This window comes from Lepidochelys kempii, chromosome 6, assembly GCF_965140265.1.
Source record: "Lepidochelys kempii isolate rLepKem1 chromosome 6, rLepKem1.hap2, whole genome shotgun sequence".
Classification (NCBI taxonomy): Eukaryota; Metazoa; Chordata; order Testudines; family Cheloniidae; genus Lepidochelys; species Lepidochelys kempii.
This window is the reverse complement of record NC_133261.1, coordinates 61872516-61887149: the sequence shown is the minus strand read 5'-3', so window position 1 is coordinate 61887149 and position 14634 is coordinate 61872516. Positions and strand designations below refer to the sequence as shown.

At 45.0% G+C, this 14634-nt stretch overlaps 1 protein-coding gene across 1 annotated transcript in view; it reads left to right on the top strand.

Moving 5' to 3' along the window:
• The first annotated feature begins 5256 nt into the window (after positions 1-5256).
• The window catches only part of MYBPC3 (myosin binding protein C3), a 128627-nt gene continuing 119249 nt past the window's right edge, over positions 5257-14634 (top strand). Inside the window, exon 1 of the mRNA XM_073350333.1 lies at positions 5257-5320. Coding sequence (XP_073206434.1) covers positions 5257-5320 — 64 coding nt within the window. The remainder of the gene's footprint in view (positions 5321-14634) is intronic.

Here is a 14634-nt window from a genome sequence, read left to right as displayed (position 1 = left end):
CTCAGCGCACCATGCTCTGGGCAGCTGAGCAGCGCAGTTGCAGAGCCTCGGCCTGACCCAGTGCTCTGGGTGGCGCGGCTCTAGCGCTGCTAGCCACCGGTGCTCCAGGCAGCGCGGTAAGGGGGTGTGGGGGAGGTCAGAGGGTGGGGAACAGTGGGGTTGGATGGGGCAGGGGTCCCGGGGGGGGCAGTCAGGAATGGGGGGGGTCAGGGGACAGGGGGTGGTAGATGGGGCAGGAGTCCCAGGGGAGCCATCAGGGGGCGAGAAGCGGGCGGGGGGGGTGTCAGATAGGAGGCAGGCGCCGGGCCATGCCTGGCTGTTAGGGGAGACACAGCCTCCCCTAACTGGCCCTCCATACAATTTTGGAAACCCAATGTGGCCCTCAGGCCAAAAAGTTTGCCCGCCCCTGAGCTATAGCCACTACGTAAGACATAGCTTGTAAACCATTATGTAGATTATAAACCGTTTGGGGCTGTGCTTGCATAGTGCCTAGCACAATGGGGTCCTAGTTCATGGGCTCCAGTATGCTATGTAATACAAATAAATAATTTCCATCACCTTTTCTTTTGTAGATCTGAAGGTTAATCATTGTCCCCAATTTACAGATGGGATATTGGAGGCACAGACAGGTTGAATGTCCAAGGTCACACAGGAAATGTGATTACTCCCAGTCCTTTGTAAATTCCAGTAACATGAGAAATCTCAGTGGCTGAAATAGAGGAAAATAAGTTTGAGAGGCTTTATAGCTTCGATCAAGTAATGGTTAAGCCTGTATGTGCAAGAAGCCACTTATCTCTGATTAAGGAATTTATAGCTCCTTCATACAGTTCAAGAGCAAGGAATTTACAAGCTCCTTGCTAAAGTTTGTGGAGCTTCTAACCTGCACATACCTAACTGCTCCAGTTCTTATCTTAAAGGAAAGAAGGGAGGAGGAAAAAGGAAATGCAAAGAACTGTAACATTAAAGTTGCAACATCAAAACCTCAACTATTCAGGAATTTTGAAAATTAATGTTTTTTCTGAAATGTTAACTTGGCTTTGTTGCACATGTAATCATTTTACCATAAGATACACAGGATGTGCAATAAGGCCAATTTAGCACTGCAGGAGAAACCCTAATTTTTGGTATTTCCTAATTTTGTGTCTTTGATTTTACAGATTTCATGTTCTCTGCATTTTCTGCTCATGCCCATCACAAAGCTCTAGTGGAGCTTCCAGTCTGCTTACTGCAGGCTGTCTATGTGATCATATAAGTGCCATTCTTTGAGTATACAGTCACTTTTTTATTCCAGTGAGGTATATGTGTAGTAGTTTTAAAACATTACTAACCATATCATAACCCATAAAAGCACTTACTTTTCTTTGAAAGAGTAGACTCACTACCAAAGCACCTCCTTGTGGCCAGGCCTGGCAGCTCTCTCCCCATTTAGCACTTTAGCCCTCAGCTGGTCCACCTTTACCCATGACTCAGCCCTCCGGCTTAGTCATGATTTTAAGTCCACACCTTCCAGGGTAATAAAGTCCCACAAACAGTTCAATGACGTTAAAACAAGGCCTTCAGCACCAACTCCAGGCACTGTTCATAGAACCACAGAATATCAGGGTTGGAAGGGACCTTAGGAGGTCATCTAGTCCAACCCTCTGCTCAAAGCAGGACCAATCCCCAACTAAATCATCCCAGCCAGGGCTTTGTCAAGCCCGACCTTAAAAACTTCTAAGGAAGGAGATTCCACCACCTCCCTAGGTAACACATTCCAGTGTTTCACCACCCTCCTAGTGAAAAAGCTTTTCCTAATATCCAACCTAAACCTCCCCCACTGCAACTTGAGACCATTACTCCTTGTCCTGTCATCTGCTACCACTGAGAACAGTCTAGATTCATCCTCTTTGGAACCCCCTTTCAGGTAGTTGAAAGCAGCTATCAAATCCCCCCCTTCATTCTTCTCTTCCACAGGCTAAACAATCCCAGTTCCCTCAGCCTCTCCTCATAAGTCATGTGTTCCAGTCCCCTAATCATTTTTGTTGCCCTCCGCTGGATGTTTTCCAATTTTTCCACATCCTTCTTGTAGTGTGGGGCTCAAAACTGGACACAGTACTCCAGATGAGGCCTCACCAATGTCGAATAGAGGGGAACGATCACGTCCCTCGATCTGCTGGCAATGCCCCTACTTATACAGCCCAAAATGCATTGGCCTTCTTGGCAACAAGAGCACACTGCTGACTCATATCCAGCTTCTCGTCCACTGTAACCCCTAGGTCCTTTTCTGCAGAACTGCTGCCGAGCCATTCGGTCCCTAGTCTGTGGCGGTGCATGGGATTCTTCCATCCTAAGTGCAGGACTCTGCACTTGTCCTTGTTGAACCTCCTCAGATTTCTTTTGGCCCAATTCTCTAATTTGTCTAGGACCCTCTGTATCCTATCCCTACCCTCCGGCGTATCTACTTCTCCTCCCAGTTTAGTGTCATCTGAAAACTTGCTGAGGGTGCAATCCACACCATCCTCCAGATCATTTATGAAGATATTGAACAAAACCAGCCCGAGGACCGACCCTTGGGGCACTCCACTTGATACTGGCTGCCAACTAGACATGGAGCCATTGATCACTACACGTTGAGCCCGACAATCTAGCCAACTTTCTATCCACCTTATAGTCCATTCATCCAGCCCATATCTCTTTAACTTACTGGCAAGAATACTGTGGGAGACCGTGTCAAAAGCTTTGCTAAAGTCAAGGAACAATACGTCCACTGCTTTGCCCTCATCCACAGAGCCAGTTATCTTGTCATAGAAAGCAATTAGATTAGTCAGGCATGACTTGCCCTTGGTGAATCCATGCTGACTGTTCCTGATCACTTTCCTCTCCTCTAAGTGCTTCAGAATTGATTCCTTGAGGACCTGCTCCATGATTTTTCCAGGGACTGAGGTGAGGCTGACTGGCTTGTAGTTCCCAGGATCCTCCTTCTTCCCTATTTTAAAGATGGGCACTACATTAGCCTTTTTCCAGTCATCCAGGACCTCCCCCGATCGCGATGAGTTTTCAAAGATCATGGCCAATGGTTCTGCAATCACATTCGCCAACTCCTTTAGCACTCTCGGATGCAGCGCATCCGGCCCCATGGACTTGTGCTCGTCCAGCTTTTCTAAATAGTCCCGAACCACTTCTTTCTTCACAGAGGGCTGATCACCTCCTCCCCATGCTGTGCTGACCAGTGCAGAAGTCTGGGAGCTGACCTTGTTCGTGAAGACAGAGGCAAAAAAAGCACTGAGTACATTAGCTTTTTCCACATCCTCTGTCACTAGGTTGCCTCCCTCATTCAGTAAGGGGCCCACACTTTGCTTGACTTTCTTCTTGTTGCTAACATACCTGAAGAAACCCTTCTTGTTACTCTTAACATCTCTTGCTAGCTGCAACTCCAGGTGTGATTTGGCCTTCCTGATTTCACTCCTGCATGCCCGAGCAATATTTTTATACTCTTCCCTGGTCGTTTGTCCAATCTTCCACTTCTTGTAAGCTTCATTTTTGTGTTCAAGATCAGCAAGGATTTCACTCTTAAGCCGAGCTGGTCGCCTGCCATATTTACTATTCTTTCTACACATCGGGATGGTTTGTCTCTGTTACCTCAATAAGGATTCTTTAAAATACAGCCAGCTCTCCTGGACTCCTTTCCCCCTCATGTTATTCTCCTAGGGGATCCTGCCCATCAGTTCCCTGAGGTTGTCAAAGTCTAAGTCTAGGGTCAGTATTCCGCTGCTCTCCTTTTTTCCCTGTGTCAGGATTCTGAACTCGACCATCTCATGGTCACTGCCTCCCAGGTTCCCATCCACTTTTGCTTCCCCTACTAATTCTTCCCGGTTTGTGAGCAGCAGGTCAAGAAGAGCTCTGCCCCTAGTTGGTTCCTCCAGCACTTGCACCAGGAAACTGTCCCCTACACTTTCCAAAAACTTCCTGGATTGTCTATGCACCGCTGTATTGCTCTCCCAGCAGATATCAGGGTGATTGAAGTCTGCCATGAGAACCAGGGATTGCGATCTAGTAACTTCCGTTAGTTGCCGGAAGAAAGCCTCGTCCATCTCATCCCCGTGATCCGATGGTCTATAGCAGACTCCCACCACGACATCACCCTTGCTGCTCATGCTTCTTGTCCTCACTCCCTTTTCTGACAGCTCTCTGTCATCTCTGGCCCCTTCTCTGGGTTCATGCCATCTTGACAGCAGCTAAAACAGGAACCCAGGCTCTCCCATTACGCTCAGTTCCAGCCCAGGGACCCTAAAACCAGCAGCCAAGGACAACTCCATCCAACTCCTTGCTACAGCCGCCCAGGACTTCTTACTATTCATAGCCTTTCCAGGTTAATCCTTCTTGGCTCTCAGGGCCCTCCCTAGAATTCTCTGACAAACTCAAACCAAAAGTACAAAATCAAACAAGTTTTTATTTTTCTCAGGCTTGGCTTCCATGCCTATTAAGTTCCCCTTGCTGTCCACACCCCTAACCACTTCCCAGGACTCTCTCCTTGAAAGTCCAGATTATGCCCTTTTATAAGGGTTTACCATTGGAGCCTGCACCACCCCCCAGTGGCTGATTCATCTTTCTCCTGGCCTCTTACCAGAATTGTCTGTTCAGGAGAAGATACCAGGGCTTACTCTCTGCCTGGGCTTCCTCCTTGACCCTCGTGGTTTCACTACTTACTCATCCCAGAGAGCGACTACTGAATTTCACCCTCCAAACCTCTTCTGTGCTAAACTTCCTGCCTTTTGTACTATCCAGCTCCTTCTCTAGCTTGGTTTCATCTCTAATTATTCCTAGCTCACCCTCAGAGGGCAGCCTATTATATTAATTGGCCTCTCAGGACCTTTCATAGCCTGTGTGTGGTACACACTCCACCACACTCCCTTTCCTTCATAGGCTGACCTATCTAACAGGGCTCAATGATGACATGAAATCAACAGCATAGTGGGGGAGAGGCCTCATTGAGTGAGAACTTACAACTCCAGGGGTGAAGAAGGAATCTAAAAATAAACAAAAAATCCCACAAGTTTAAAATCTCCTGTGTGGGCTATGCCTCTTCTGTACTACACTTTGAAACATTCTGTACCTGACTTAAAAATTCAGTAGTTGTAGGGTATAGTTTTTCCCCTTAATACTTGTGCCAAATTATTCACAGAATATAGGTGACAACTTAAATTACACACAAATTTAATAATCTTTTTCATATATAATGTCTTTTTATGACTAGAGAGAGATACTTTCCTGGCAAGAATGGAGAACACCCATCAACATTTGAAGCAAACAGGAATTGGTCTTCTTGCAGAACAAACACAAGGTATGTCTACACAGCAATAAAACACCCATGGCTGGCCTTGGTCAGCTGACTCAGGCTCGTGGGGCTAAAATATTGTAGTGTAGATGTACGGACTCCGGCTGGAGCCTGGCTCAGGACCCTCCCCCTGCATGGAGTCCCAGAGCCCAGGCTCTAGCCTGAGACAGCAAATATACTGCAATTTTATAACCCTACAGCCCAAATCCCCTGCAAGGCCGAGTCAGCTGACATGGGCCAGCCATGGGTCTTTTATTGCAATGTAGACATACTCACTGACTCCTAAACTCATGACTTGGCAGAGGCAAAAAATGAAGGAAATGATTTATTAGTGCTTAAATAATATACTGTGACAAAGCTCTGTCCTTGCCTCCATGGGTCCCGCATTTCATTGCGGACTTCGTTAGCCTCAGAGGCTCACTGAGGCCCTCCACATAACCCTTCTCTCTCTAGAGACAAGGGTCACAGTCTACTGAGCCATTTTCATTATAAGCCAGCGAGGGAGGTGAGGAGAAGTTATCCTTCCTTGCACAGTCTCTGTAGTCTCCCAGGCTCAGTGATTAATCGGGGGCAAAGGTCGGGGGGGGAGCCCGGGCCCACCCTCTACTCCGGGCTCCAGCCCAGGGACCCTAATAGTATCAGCTATGGTAGCTGACCTTTTAGAAACATGACATGTACAATTCCCTGGGCTACTTCCCCCACAGCAGCCCTCACTTCCTCAAGCTCCACTTCACCCTTACCTCAGGGCCTCCTTCCTTGTGCCCGATATGGTGTGTACTACTCAGTCTCTCCAACAGCACAACTTCCTCCCACAGCTCCTGACATGCGCGCCCACCTGACTAACTGGGAGGCTTTTAACTAGTTTCAGCCAGCCCCTGATTGGCTTCAAGTGTCCCAATCAACCTAGCCTTCTCCCTGCCTTCTGAAAAGTTCTTAATTGGCCCCAGGTGTCTTAACTGACCTGGAGCAGCTGCCATTTCACTTATCCTGGTACCAGGGATTTGTTTAGCCTGGAGCTAATATATCTATCTCCCACTACTTTTCTGGCCTTGCCCCATCACAATACTTACAGAGAAATTTGTCCTGCTACCTCATTACATGCTTCATATTTTCCTCAGCATCCTAACTGAAAGTTATCCTGCCATTCTCTAAAGTACTCTCGAAACCAAAGTCTTCAGCCTGGCTCTGGAAGTCTGACCAGGGGCAGCTGCTCATCAGGAACTAATAGAGCTAAGACCCATCAATAACGGTATAGCATTGTGATGCCATACAGTCCCATCTTCAGCTACTGGAGGACTCCTGATGGGGATGGAGCCCCTGGAGTATACAGTAGAGCTGGTTGTCACTACAGGACCCTTGCTCCTGCAGCAAACAGACTGGAAGCAGGAAAGGGAGGAGTAACAGCACATCTTTTGTAGGGATATTTCACACCACAGGATCCTTGCTTCCTCTCTCTTTTGGAGTGGGATTTTGAACAAAATTGTACACACCTCCATGTGTGACATTTCATGCAATTTTTAACTGGCTAATTTGCATAATTAGAATTAATTTGGATATAGACATAAACATCAGTTTTGGCAACTGTGTGGATTTAGTGCTGATGAAGGATACTGGAGTAGCATTACATTTCCCTCACAGGGTAATCCCTGAGCAGTGGGAAAAGGCAATAGGTAGAAAGGACCTTCTTCTTGGCTCTTCTCAAAAGAGATGGGATGGGAAGGCTTGTAGGGAGTCAGAGATGACCAGGGAAGTATGAAGGGGTGGCAGTTGCTGAGAAGGTTGGTACATAATGGTGGTATTTAGTTTCTTTCCTTTTATCAGCCCCCTGCCTCTACCTTGTCCCCCACAACAGCTTGTCATCTCTGTCCTCTTCAGCAGCACCTGTCATACATCATCTTCAGTAGCTCCTGTTCCCCCCTTTCCCTCCTCCTGTAGTGCCTCCCTGCTCCTGCCTGTAAGGGTAATGAGGCTTTCTCCTTGCCTCTCTGCTGTTCCATGTGGCTGAGAGCTCACAGGCAGTAAAGAGGGGCTAGAAAGGGTGTCAGGCCACCTAGCTGCTTCTTCAGCAGGTGCCACAGCAGCTCCTGGTGGCAGCCAGTCTGAAGTGTAGCCCAAGCCCTCCTGTTTGCCCAGGGCCCAGTTGAATGTGTGATGAGGTCAGAGTTGCTGGAATGCCTAAGAGGCAGCTTGCATTTATGAATGTCACACAAATGCATGTCATTTGGCAGGTCTGCCCTGGTGAGGGATGGTATGAGAGAGGAATACAGTGGAGACGCATCTTACGCAGGGGTTAGGTTCTCAAGTCAGCACGTAAGGCGAAAAATCGCATATAGTCAAAATTACCCTTGAAAATCCCTTAAATCCCCCATAAAGTACAGTATACTGTACATGGTTTTGTGTATACAACCCTGTACAGTAAGGTATAAATATATAATGTGTACAGTATATAATAAAGAGCACATATGCAAAATAGAATTTTACAGTACTGTATTTTTAATTACCGGGGGGTAATTACAGAGGGGTCGTCAGGGTTTGATGTCGATCCAGGAGACGGAGGTGACGGAGAGCGAGTCGTAGACGAAGTGGTTGGCTCTGGTTCAGCTGGAAAAGTTGATTGCATAGGCTCATCTGATTCTGGTTGTTTTTCCTTGAAAAACATGGTCATCGGCAACTGTCTCTGTTGTCTCTTGATACCGTCTCAAATCATTTCTTGATACCGTCTCAAATCGTTCGTAATACTACATGTGATTTTGAGGCTTTGTTCCATAGAGGGATCATATTCAGAAATTAAATCATTCAAGTGTTTCGCTGCTTGGAACGCTTCAGCAAATTTATGAAGATTCCAACTTTGCTGGCTCTTCCTGTTCGTCGTCATCATCTTCGTCTTCTGTAGACGATTTTATCAGTTCCTCTAACTCTTCGTTAGTCAGTGTTTCTCTATGGCTCTCAACTAATTCTTCAATTTCTTCCTCAAGGATATCGACAAAGCCATCACCACCCACTTGCCTGGCCACCTGAACAATGCGTTTCACTTCTTTGTCAATGGTCTGGAAACCCTTAAAATCATTCACACATTCATTCCATAGGTTTCGCCGACATGCATTGACTGTTTCAGGCTTGGTTGCATCCATTGCCTGTTTAATATAAGTGATGCAACTGGCAATGTTGAAGGACTTCCAACACTCCATCACATTAAGATTGGGATCAGCATCCATAACGCTACGTATCCGTGAGAACGTAAACCTCTTGTAGGTGGCCTTGAAACAGCGAATCACGCCTTGGTTGAGAGGTTGGAGGATGGAGGTGGTATGGGGGTGGAGGAGAGAGAAAGACGACTTCAACGTTGTTATGCACAAACTGGAGTGCTGCAGGGTGGCCAGGAGCATTGTCTACGATCAGCAACACTTTAAAGTCAAGTCCTTTCTCTTTGAGGTACCGCTTGACCTCCGGAATGAAACGCTTGTGGAACCAATCCAGAAATAATGCTGCCATCTCCGAAGCCTTTTTATTTGATTGCCAGAACACAGGCAGGAGACTTTTGTTCTTGCCTTTTAGGACATGGGGATTTGCAGCCCTGTAGAGCAAGCCCGGCTTTATTAAATGCCCAGCTGCATTGCCACAAAACACAGTCACACGGTCTTTAGCTACTTTGAAGCCAGGGGCTTCTGATTTCAAAATGTAAGTGCGGTTGGGCATTTTTTTTTCCAAAAGAGCCCAGTCTTGTCAGCATTAAAAACTTGTTCCGGAAGATAGCCCTTTTCTTCTATGATTTTCTTTAATTGTTCGGGGTAGGCTTTTGCTGCCTCTTCATTGGCAGATGCAGCTTCACCAGTAGTCTGCACGTTTTTGAGGTTGAAGCAGTTCCTAAAACTGTTAAGCCAACCTTGGGTGGCTTTGAATTCCTTCTCATCAGAAGGCTGTCCCTCTTCGGCGGGAGGTTTGAACAGCGCATAGAGACTAAGAGCCTTTTCTCGCAACGTGTTGCCATCGATAGGCACACGTTGACTTCATGTCTTCCAGCCATAAGTTTAATGCCTTTTCAGTCTTCCCTAAAGTCTTATCACGCACCTGGCTCTTCACCTTAGCAGTTACTGGAGCACTTGATGCCACGGCTTGACGAATTTCTCTCTCGAATCTTGATGGCATGGATGCTAGATTCGTTGCTGCAATATTTACGCGCCATGCTGGAGACCAACGTACCGTCTCGCAATAAGTCCAACACAGCCAGTTTTTCCTCCAGCGTTGGAACAGATCGCTGTTTCTTTGGTGGAGCACCAGATGAAGTAGTTGGCTTGCATTTAGGGGCCATGTTGTACGAAAAATAAGTATATTTAAACACTAGAATCACACTCAGCGTGGCGAGATGCTCACACTAGGAGAGGCACGCAGGAACTGAGACCGACTGAGGGAACAGCAGATTCACGTCTCCCATCTCACGCTCACTCTGGGGCATATGCTCATTGAGTGGAATGGTGGGCGGAATCGCCCACACTATTTACTGGTATCTTATTTTTCTTTTTTTTTGCCAAGCGTGTATAGTTGAATTTGCGTAAATTAAATGCGCATATGATGTGACTCAGCTGTATTGGGAGCATGGAAGTGTCCGATAGGAGAGACTTCAGCGCTGAGAATCATAGAAATGTAGGGCTGGCAGGGACTTTGACAGGTCATCTAGTCCAGTCCCCTGGTTTTGATGTGTCAAGTGGTCAAGAGTAGGCAGAAGAAGGATTCTCAGCTCAAGGGTGGGTGAAGGGCTGGCATAAGAAGGTTGAGCTGATGGGGGCTAGGGATGTTTTGAGCTGGCAGGGAGATGGATTAGGCTAATAGGATTGTGTGCAGAAGAGAACAGAATCAATAAGGATACTGGGGTGTGTGCAGACAGTAGCGGGAAATATAAGGTAGAGTAGAACCTCAGAGTTACGAGCACCTTGGGAATGGAGGTTGTTCATAACTCTGAACAAAATATTATGATTGTTCTTTCAAAAGTTTCATAGAATCACAGAACTGGAAGGAGAAAAGGAGTACTTGTGGCACCTTAGAGACTAACCAATTTATTTGAGCATGAGCTTTCGTGAGCTACAGCTCACTTCGTAAACATCTGATGAAGTGAGCTGTAGCTCACGAAAGCTCATGCTCAAATAAATTGGTTAGTCTCTAAGGTGCCACAAGTACTCCTTTTCTTTTTGCGAATACAGACTAACACGGCTGTTCCTCTGAGAACTGGAAGGGACCTTGAGAGGTCATCTAGTCCAGTCCCTTGTACTCATGGCAGGAGTAAGTATTATCTATTATTAAGGGTCCATGTCTGTCACGGATTCTGTGACTTTCTGTGACCTCTGTAGCAGCCCGTGCTGAACACCTCATGCAGCCCCTGGGCCAGTCACATTGGCTGTTGCTGGGGCAGTTTTGGGCCCCCTTCTGCTACCCAACAGCAGGAGTTTGAGTGGTGGGGGGTGGCTCCGGGCTGGGGGTGGTGCTTACCTTGGGGGAACTCCCCTCCCTCAGCTCCTAGCTCCATGTGCTGTTTCTGCCCCTGCAGGCACTGCCCCCAGAGCTCCCATTGGCCATGGTTCCCAGCCAATGGGAGCTGCAGAACCAGGGTTTGGGGGCGGAGTGGAGGCAGCATGTGGAGCTAGAAGCTGGAGGTTGCTGGCTTCCCAGGAGCCGGATAGGGAACCTGAATCTTCTTTACATAGGAGCATCCAGCCCTATGTAGTAGTTTTGCAAAAGTAGTTTTGCAAACCCAGTTTCTCAGGTGAGCTTTTGGGTAAATCCAACTCCCATTTACTTCAGTGGGAATATTTCCATCAACTTTAAATGGGAGTGGATCAGGTCTTTAGGAGGAAGGTTCAGAGACTGAGAGTTGCTCATAAACCCTTACATGTGTATTTAGAGCTAATAAAGGGAACAGGAGACTGATGTGATGGAGAAGAAGTTATCAGTGTGAATATAGTTCTGGCTACCAATTCATTTTTACTGAGTTGTCTAGTGTAAATGTAAGAAACATAATCCTCTTGCAGGATCTGCAATAGATCAGAGAGCTCCTATCAGGAACGTATGTCCTGAATTATTGCTACTTTTAGGCTGAAACCTTCACAAGCCACAGTAATTAATATATTTATGAATTCTCCTGTGGCTAACGGGATGGTGATAATGATGGAACTTTTACAAAAATATGGTTTCAGAGTAACAGCCATGTTAGTCTCTATTCGCAAAAAGAAAAGGAATATTTATGGCACCGTATAGACTAACCAATTTATTTGAGCATAAGCTTTCATGAGCTACAGCTCACTTCATCGGATGCATGCCGTGGAAAGTGTAGATGATCTTTTTATACACACAAAGCATGAAAAAATGGGGGGTGGGGAGAGGTATTTTTTCATGCTTTGTGTGTATAAAAAGATCATCTACACTTTCCACGGCATGCAACGGATGAAGTGAGCTGTAGCTCACGAAAGCTTATGCTCAAATAAATTGGTTAGTCTCTAAGGTGCCACAAGTACTCCTTTTCTTTTTACAAAAATATGTCTGTCTCTTTATCTCCAGCGTTGCAGGGTCAGGAGCCAGCTGGTAGCAGCTTCCAGAGCTGGCTTGGCTCCCTATAGTGCTGCAGTCTAGCTGTCTTCAGAATAACTCTGTGCAATGACCCATGATACCCTACATCAGAGTGCCAACCTTTCATGTCTACTCCATAGAACAATGGATCAGAGGATATGCACCTGTGTATCTGAGTAGCAGGGATCATTTTCTGTGTCAGGACATAAACAGCATCTCATACTTTCATACCTGCCTTTACGAGCAACTGGAATGAAAGGTTGCAAGGGTATCTCCAGCTTCCACGGTGAGTGGAAGAATTTACAGTAGCCTACTATAAGTCCTTACTACAGTTTCCACTATCTGTCAAATCTATAAAATGTAAAAACAAAGGTGGTTTGTCTTATTTGGATCATTTTTAATATATCAAAAGAAGTGAAAAAATCTTTGCAAGTCAACTTTAATTCATGAAGGTTTGTAAATCAGCTTGAAACCCACTGACAAAGGTGCTATAGAAGTGCAAAGTATTATAACTAAACAAAGGGCATGGGTCAAATTATTTGCTGGTGTAACTCCACTGAAGTCAAAAGAGGTATGCCAGCAGAAAACGTGGCAGAACTATCTAGATGGTGCACAATGGACAGATAGTATTACTAGCAACAGATCATCTATAAGAAGTAGAGTGCATGGTGAAGCATGAATATGACCTAAACATTTTAGAGTATTTCACACTTCAGTTCATTCATATTTAAAAAGTGGACTCAAAAGTTTAAAGCTAGTTCCCAGATTTACTGAGGTGTATTTGGAAGCTAAGGTAGCTGCCCGCATTAAAAAAAACAAAAAAAAAGAAAAAAGAGAGACATGAAATTTGCAGAAGTGGAAATAACTAAATAGGCAATGGAATTTAGAATTGATTATGAACACATGATCAATGAATGGGGAAAGTCAACAAAAAGGCGCTACAATGATTTATTAAAATATTCAGAGTATGAAGAATCTTGATAGCGGTGTTCTTAAATAATTTGCACATTTTGTGGAGATTAACAAATGACAAGAGATTTGACTAGTCCCCTAATCTGAACATAAAGTAATAATTCTGAATCACAATAAAACTTCACATTCCCAAATAAGGAGACAGGATGCCAATGAGCTGAAGTCACCTCAGTGAGGCAAGTCAGGAGATGGTACATGCTCCAGACATGCCCACCATGTATGCTATTTTGAGTATGCATATCAACCAGAATGAATAATATGCCCTTACACTTGTTCATCTTAGTCACTTTATTGTTACTTGAATTCTCAGCACTGAGGAAAACACCAATTTAAATAAGGGGACATGTAAAGGAAACTTTTGATACAGCATGTAATTAATTAGCAGAAATAGTGTCAGAGTATTATGTAGGCAAATATTTTAGTAACTTTCAATAACAGATTAGACATTTGAATGCAGATAGGTGGGATAAAATGATAAGGCCCAACTTTAGGGTGGTTTTATCCTGCTGGAGAAGGCTTGAGCATTGGCCACTATCAAAGACAAGATAGCAAGACTAAATGAACAACTGGCTTATTCTGGTACAACAAGGGGTGGTATACTGAACTACATATACCTCTTGTCTTCTGGTATGGCAGTAGGAATAGATACTGAACTAAATGGTGTTGGTTTATTACAGTACAGAAATTCTTACATTCCTAAACTTTTTTTTTTTTAAATGACTGATGTTTATTCTCTGGAGATTATTCTTTGGTTACCTGTAGAAACAGTAAATCAAATTTTAGGAGAGAAATTTAAGGCTGAAAAAAGTTGCTACTTAAATATTTGTTCTTCAAAATGTTAGCATGAAAACAAATTCTTAAATAAAATAAATAGTTCCATCTAGATGGATTTAAACCTTGAATTAATTTATTTCAATTTAAAAACAAACAAAAACACACTAACCAGAGTTCTAGGCTTGTGTAATTTTGAAAAAATAAAACTATACCTCACCAGGGGTGTGCCCTCTATAGGTTTGTCTACACAGCAAGTGGCAGCAAGTCTCAAAACCCGGGTCAACAGACTTGAGCTCACACTACAGCACAAAAATAGCTGTGTAGACATTGCAGCTCAGGCTGGTGCTCAGACTCAGAAGTCTTTCCCTAGGCTTCAGAGCCTACCGTGAGCTGCAAAATATTCACAGCTATTTTAGCACTGCAGCATGAGTCCTGTGAGCCCAAGACTGTCAATCTGAACTCTGAGACTCGTTGCTGCTCACTGTGTAGATGTGCCCAAACGAGATCAAAGAGAGGTCTCATTCAGCTCTCCTCACCGCACAGTCTTAAGGCATTATTTCACACCAAGGCAGTCAGTTAGAATAATCACTTATACTGACACAGTGAAAAATTCTCAGAAGTGGCTAAGAGCTTAGACACTTGTGAAAATTTTGCCCATAGTGCTTTTCACCCCCAAAAGGATGTTGGAGTGCACTAACCACTATATACACACACAGGAATCACTTCACTCAATGAAATTAAGCTACCCTGCAATGCAGTATCTCAGGGGCAGGCAACCGATGGCATGTATGCCAAAGGCGGCACGCGAGCTGATTTTCAGTGGCACTCACACTGCCTGGGTCCTGGCCACCGGTCCGGGGGTGGGGGGGTTGGGAGGGGGCTCTGCAATTTAATTTTAAATGAAGCTTCTTAAACATTTTAAAAACCTTATTTACTTTACATACAACAATAGTTTAGTTATATATTAAAGACTTATAGAAAGAGACCTTCTAAAAACATTAACATGTATTACTGGCACG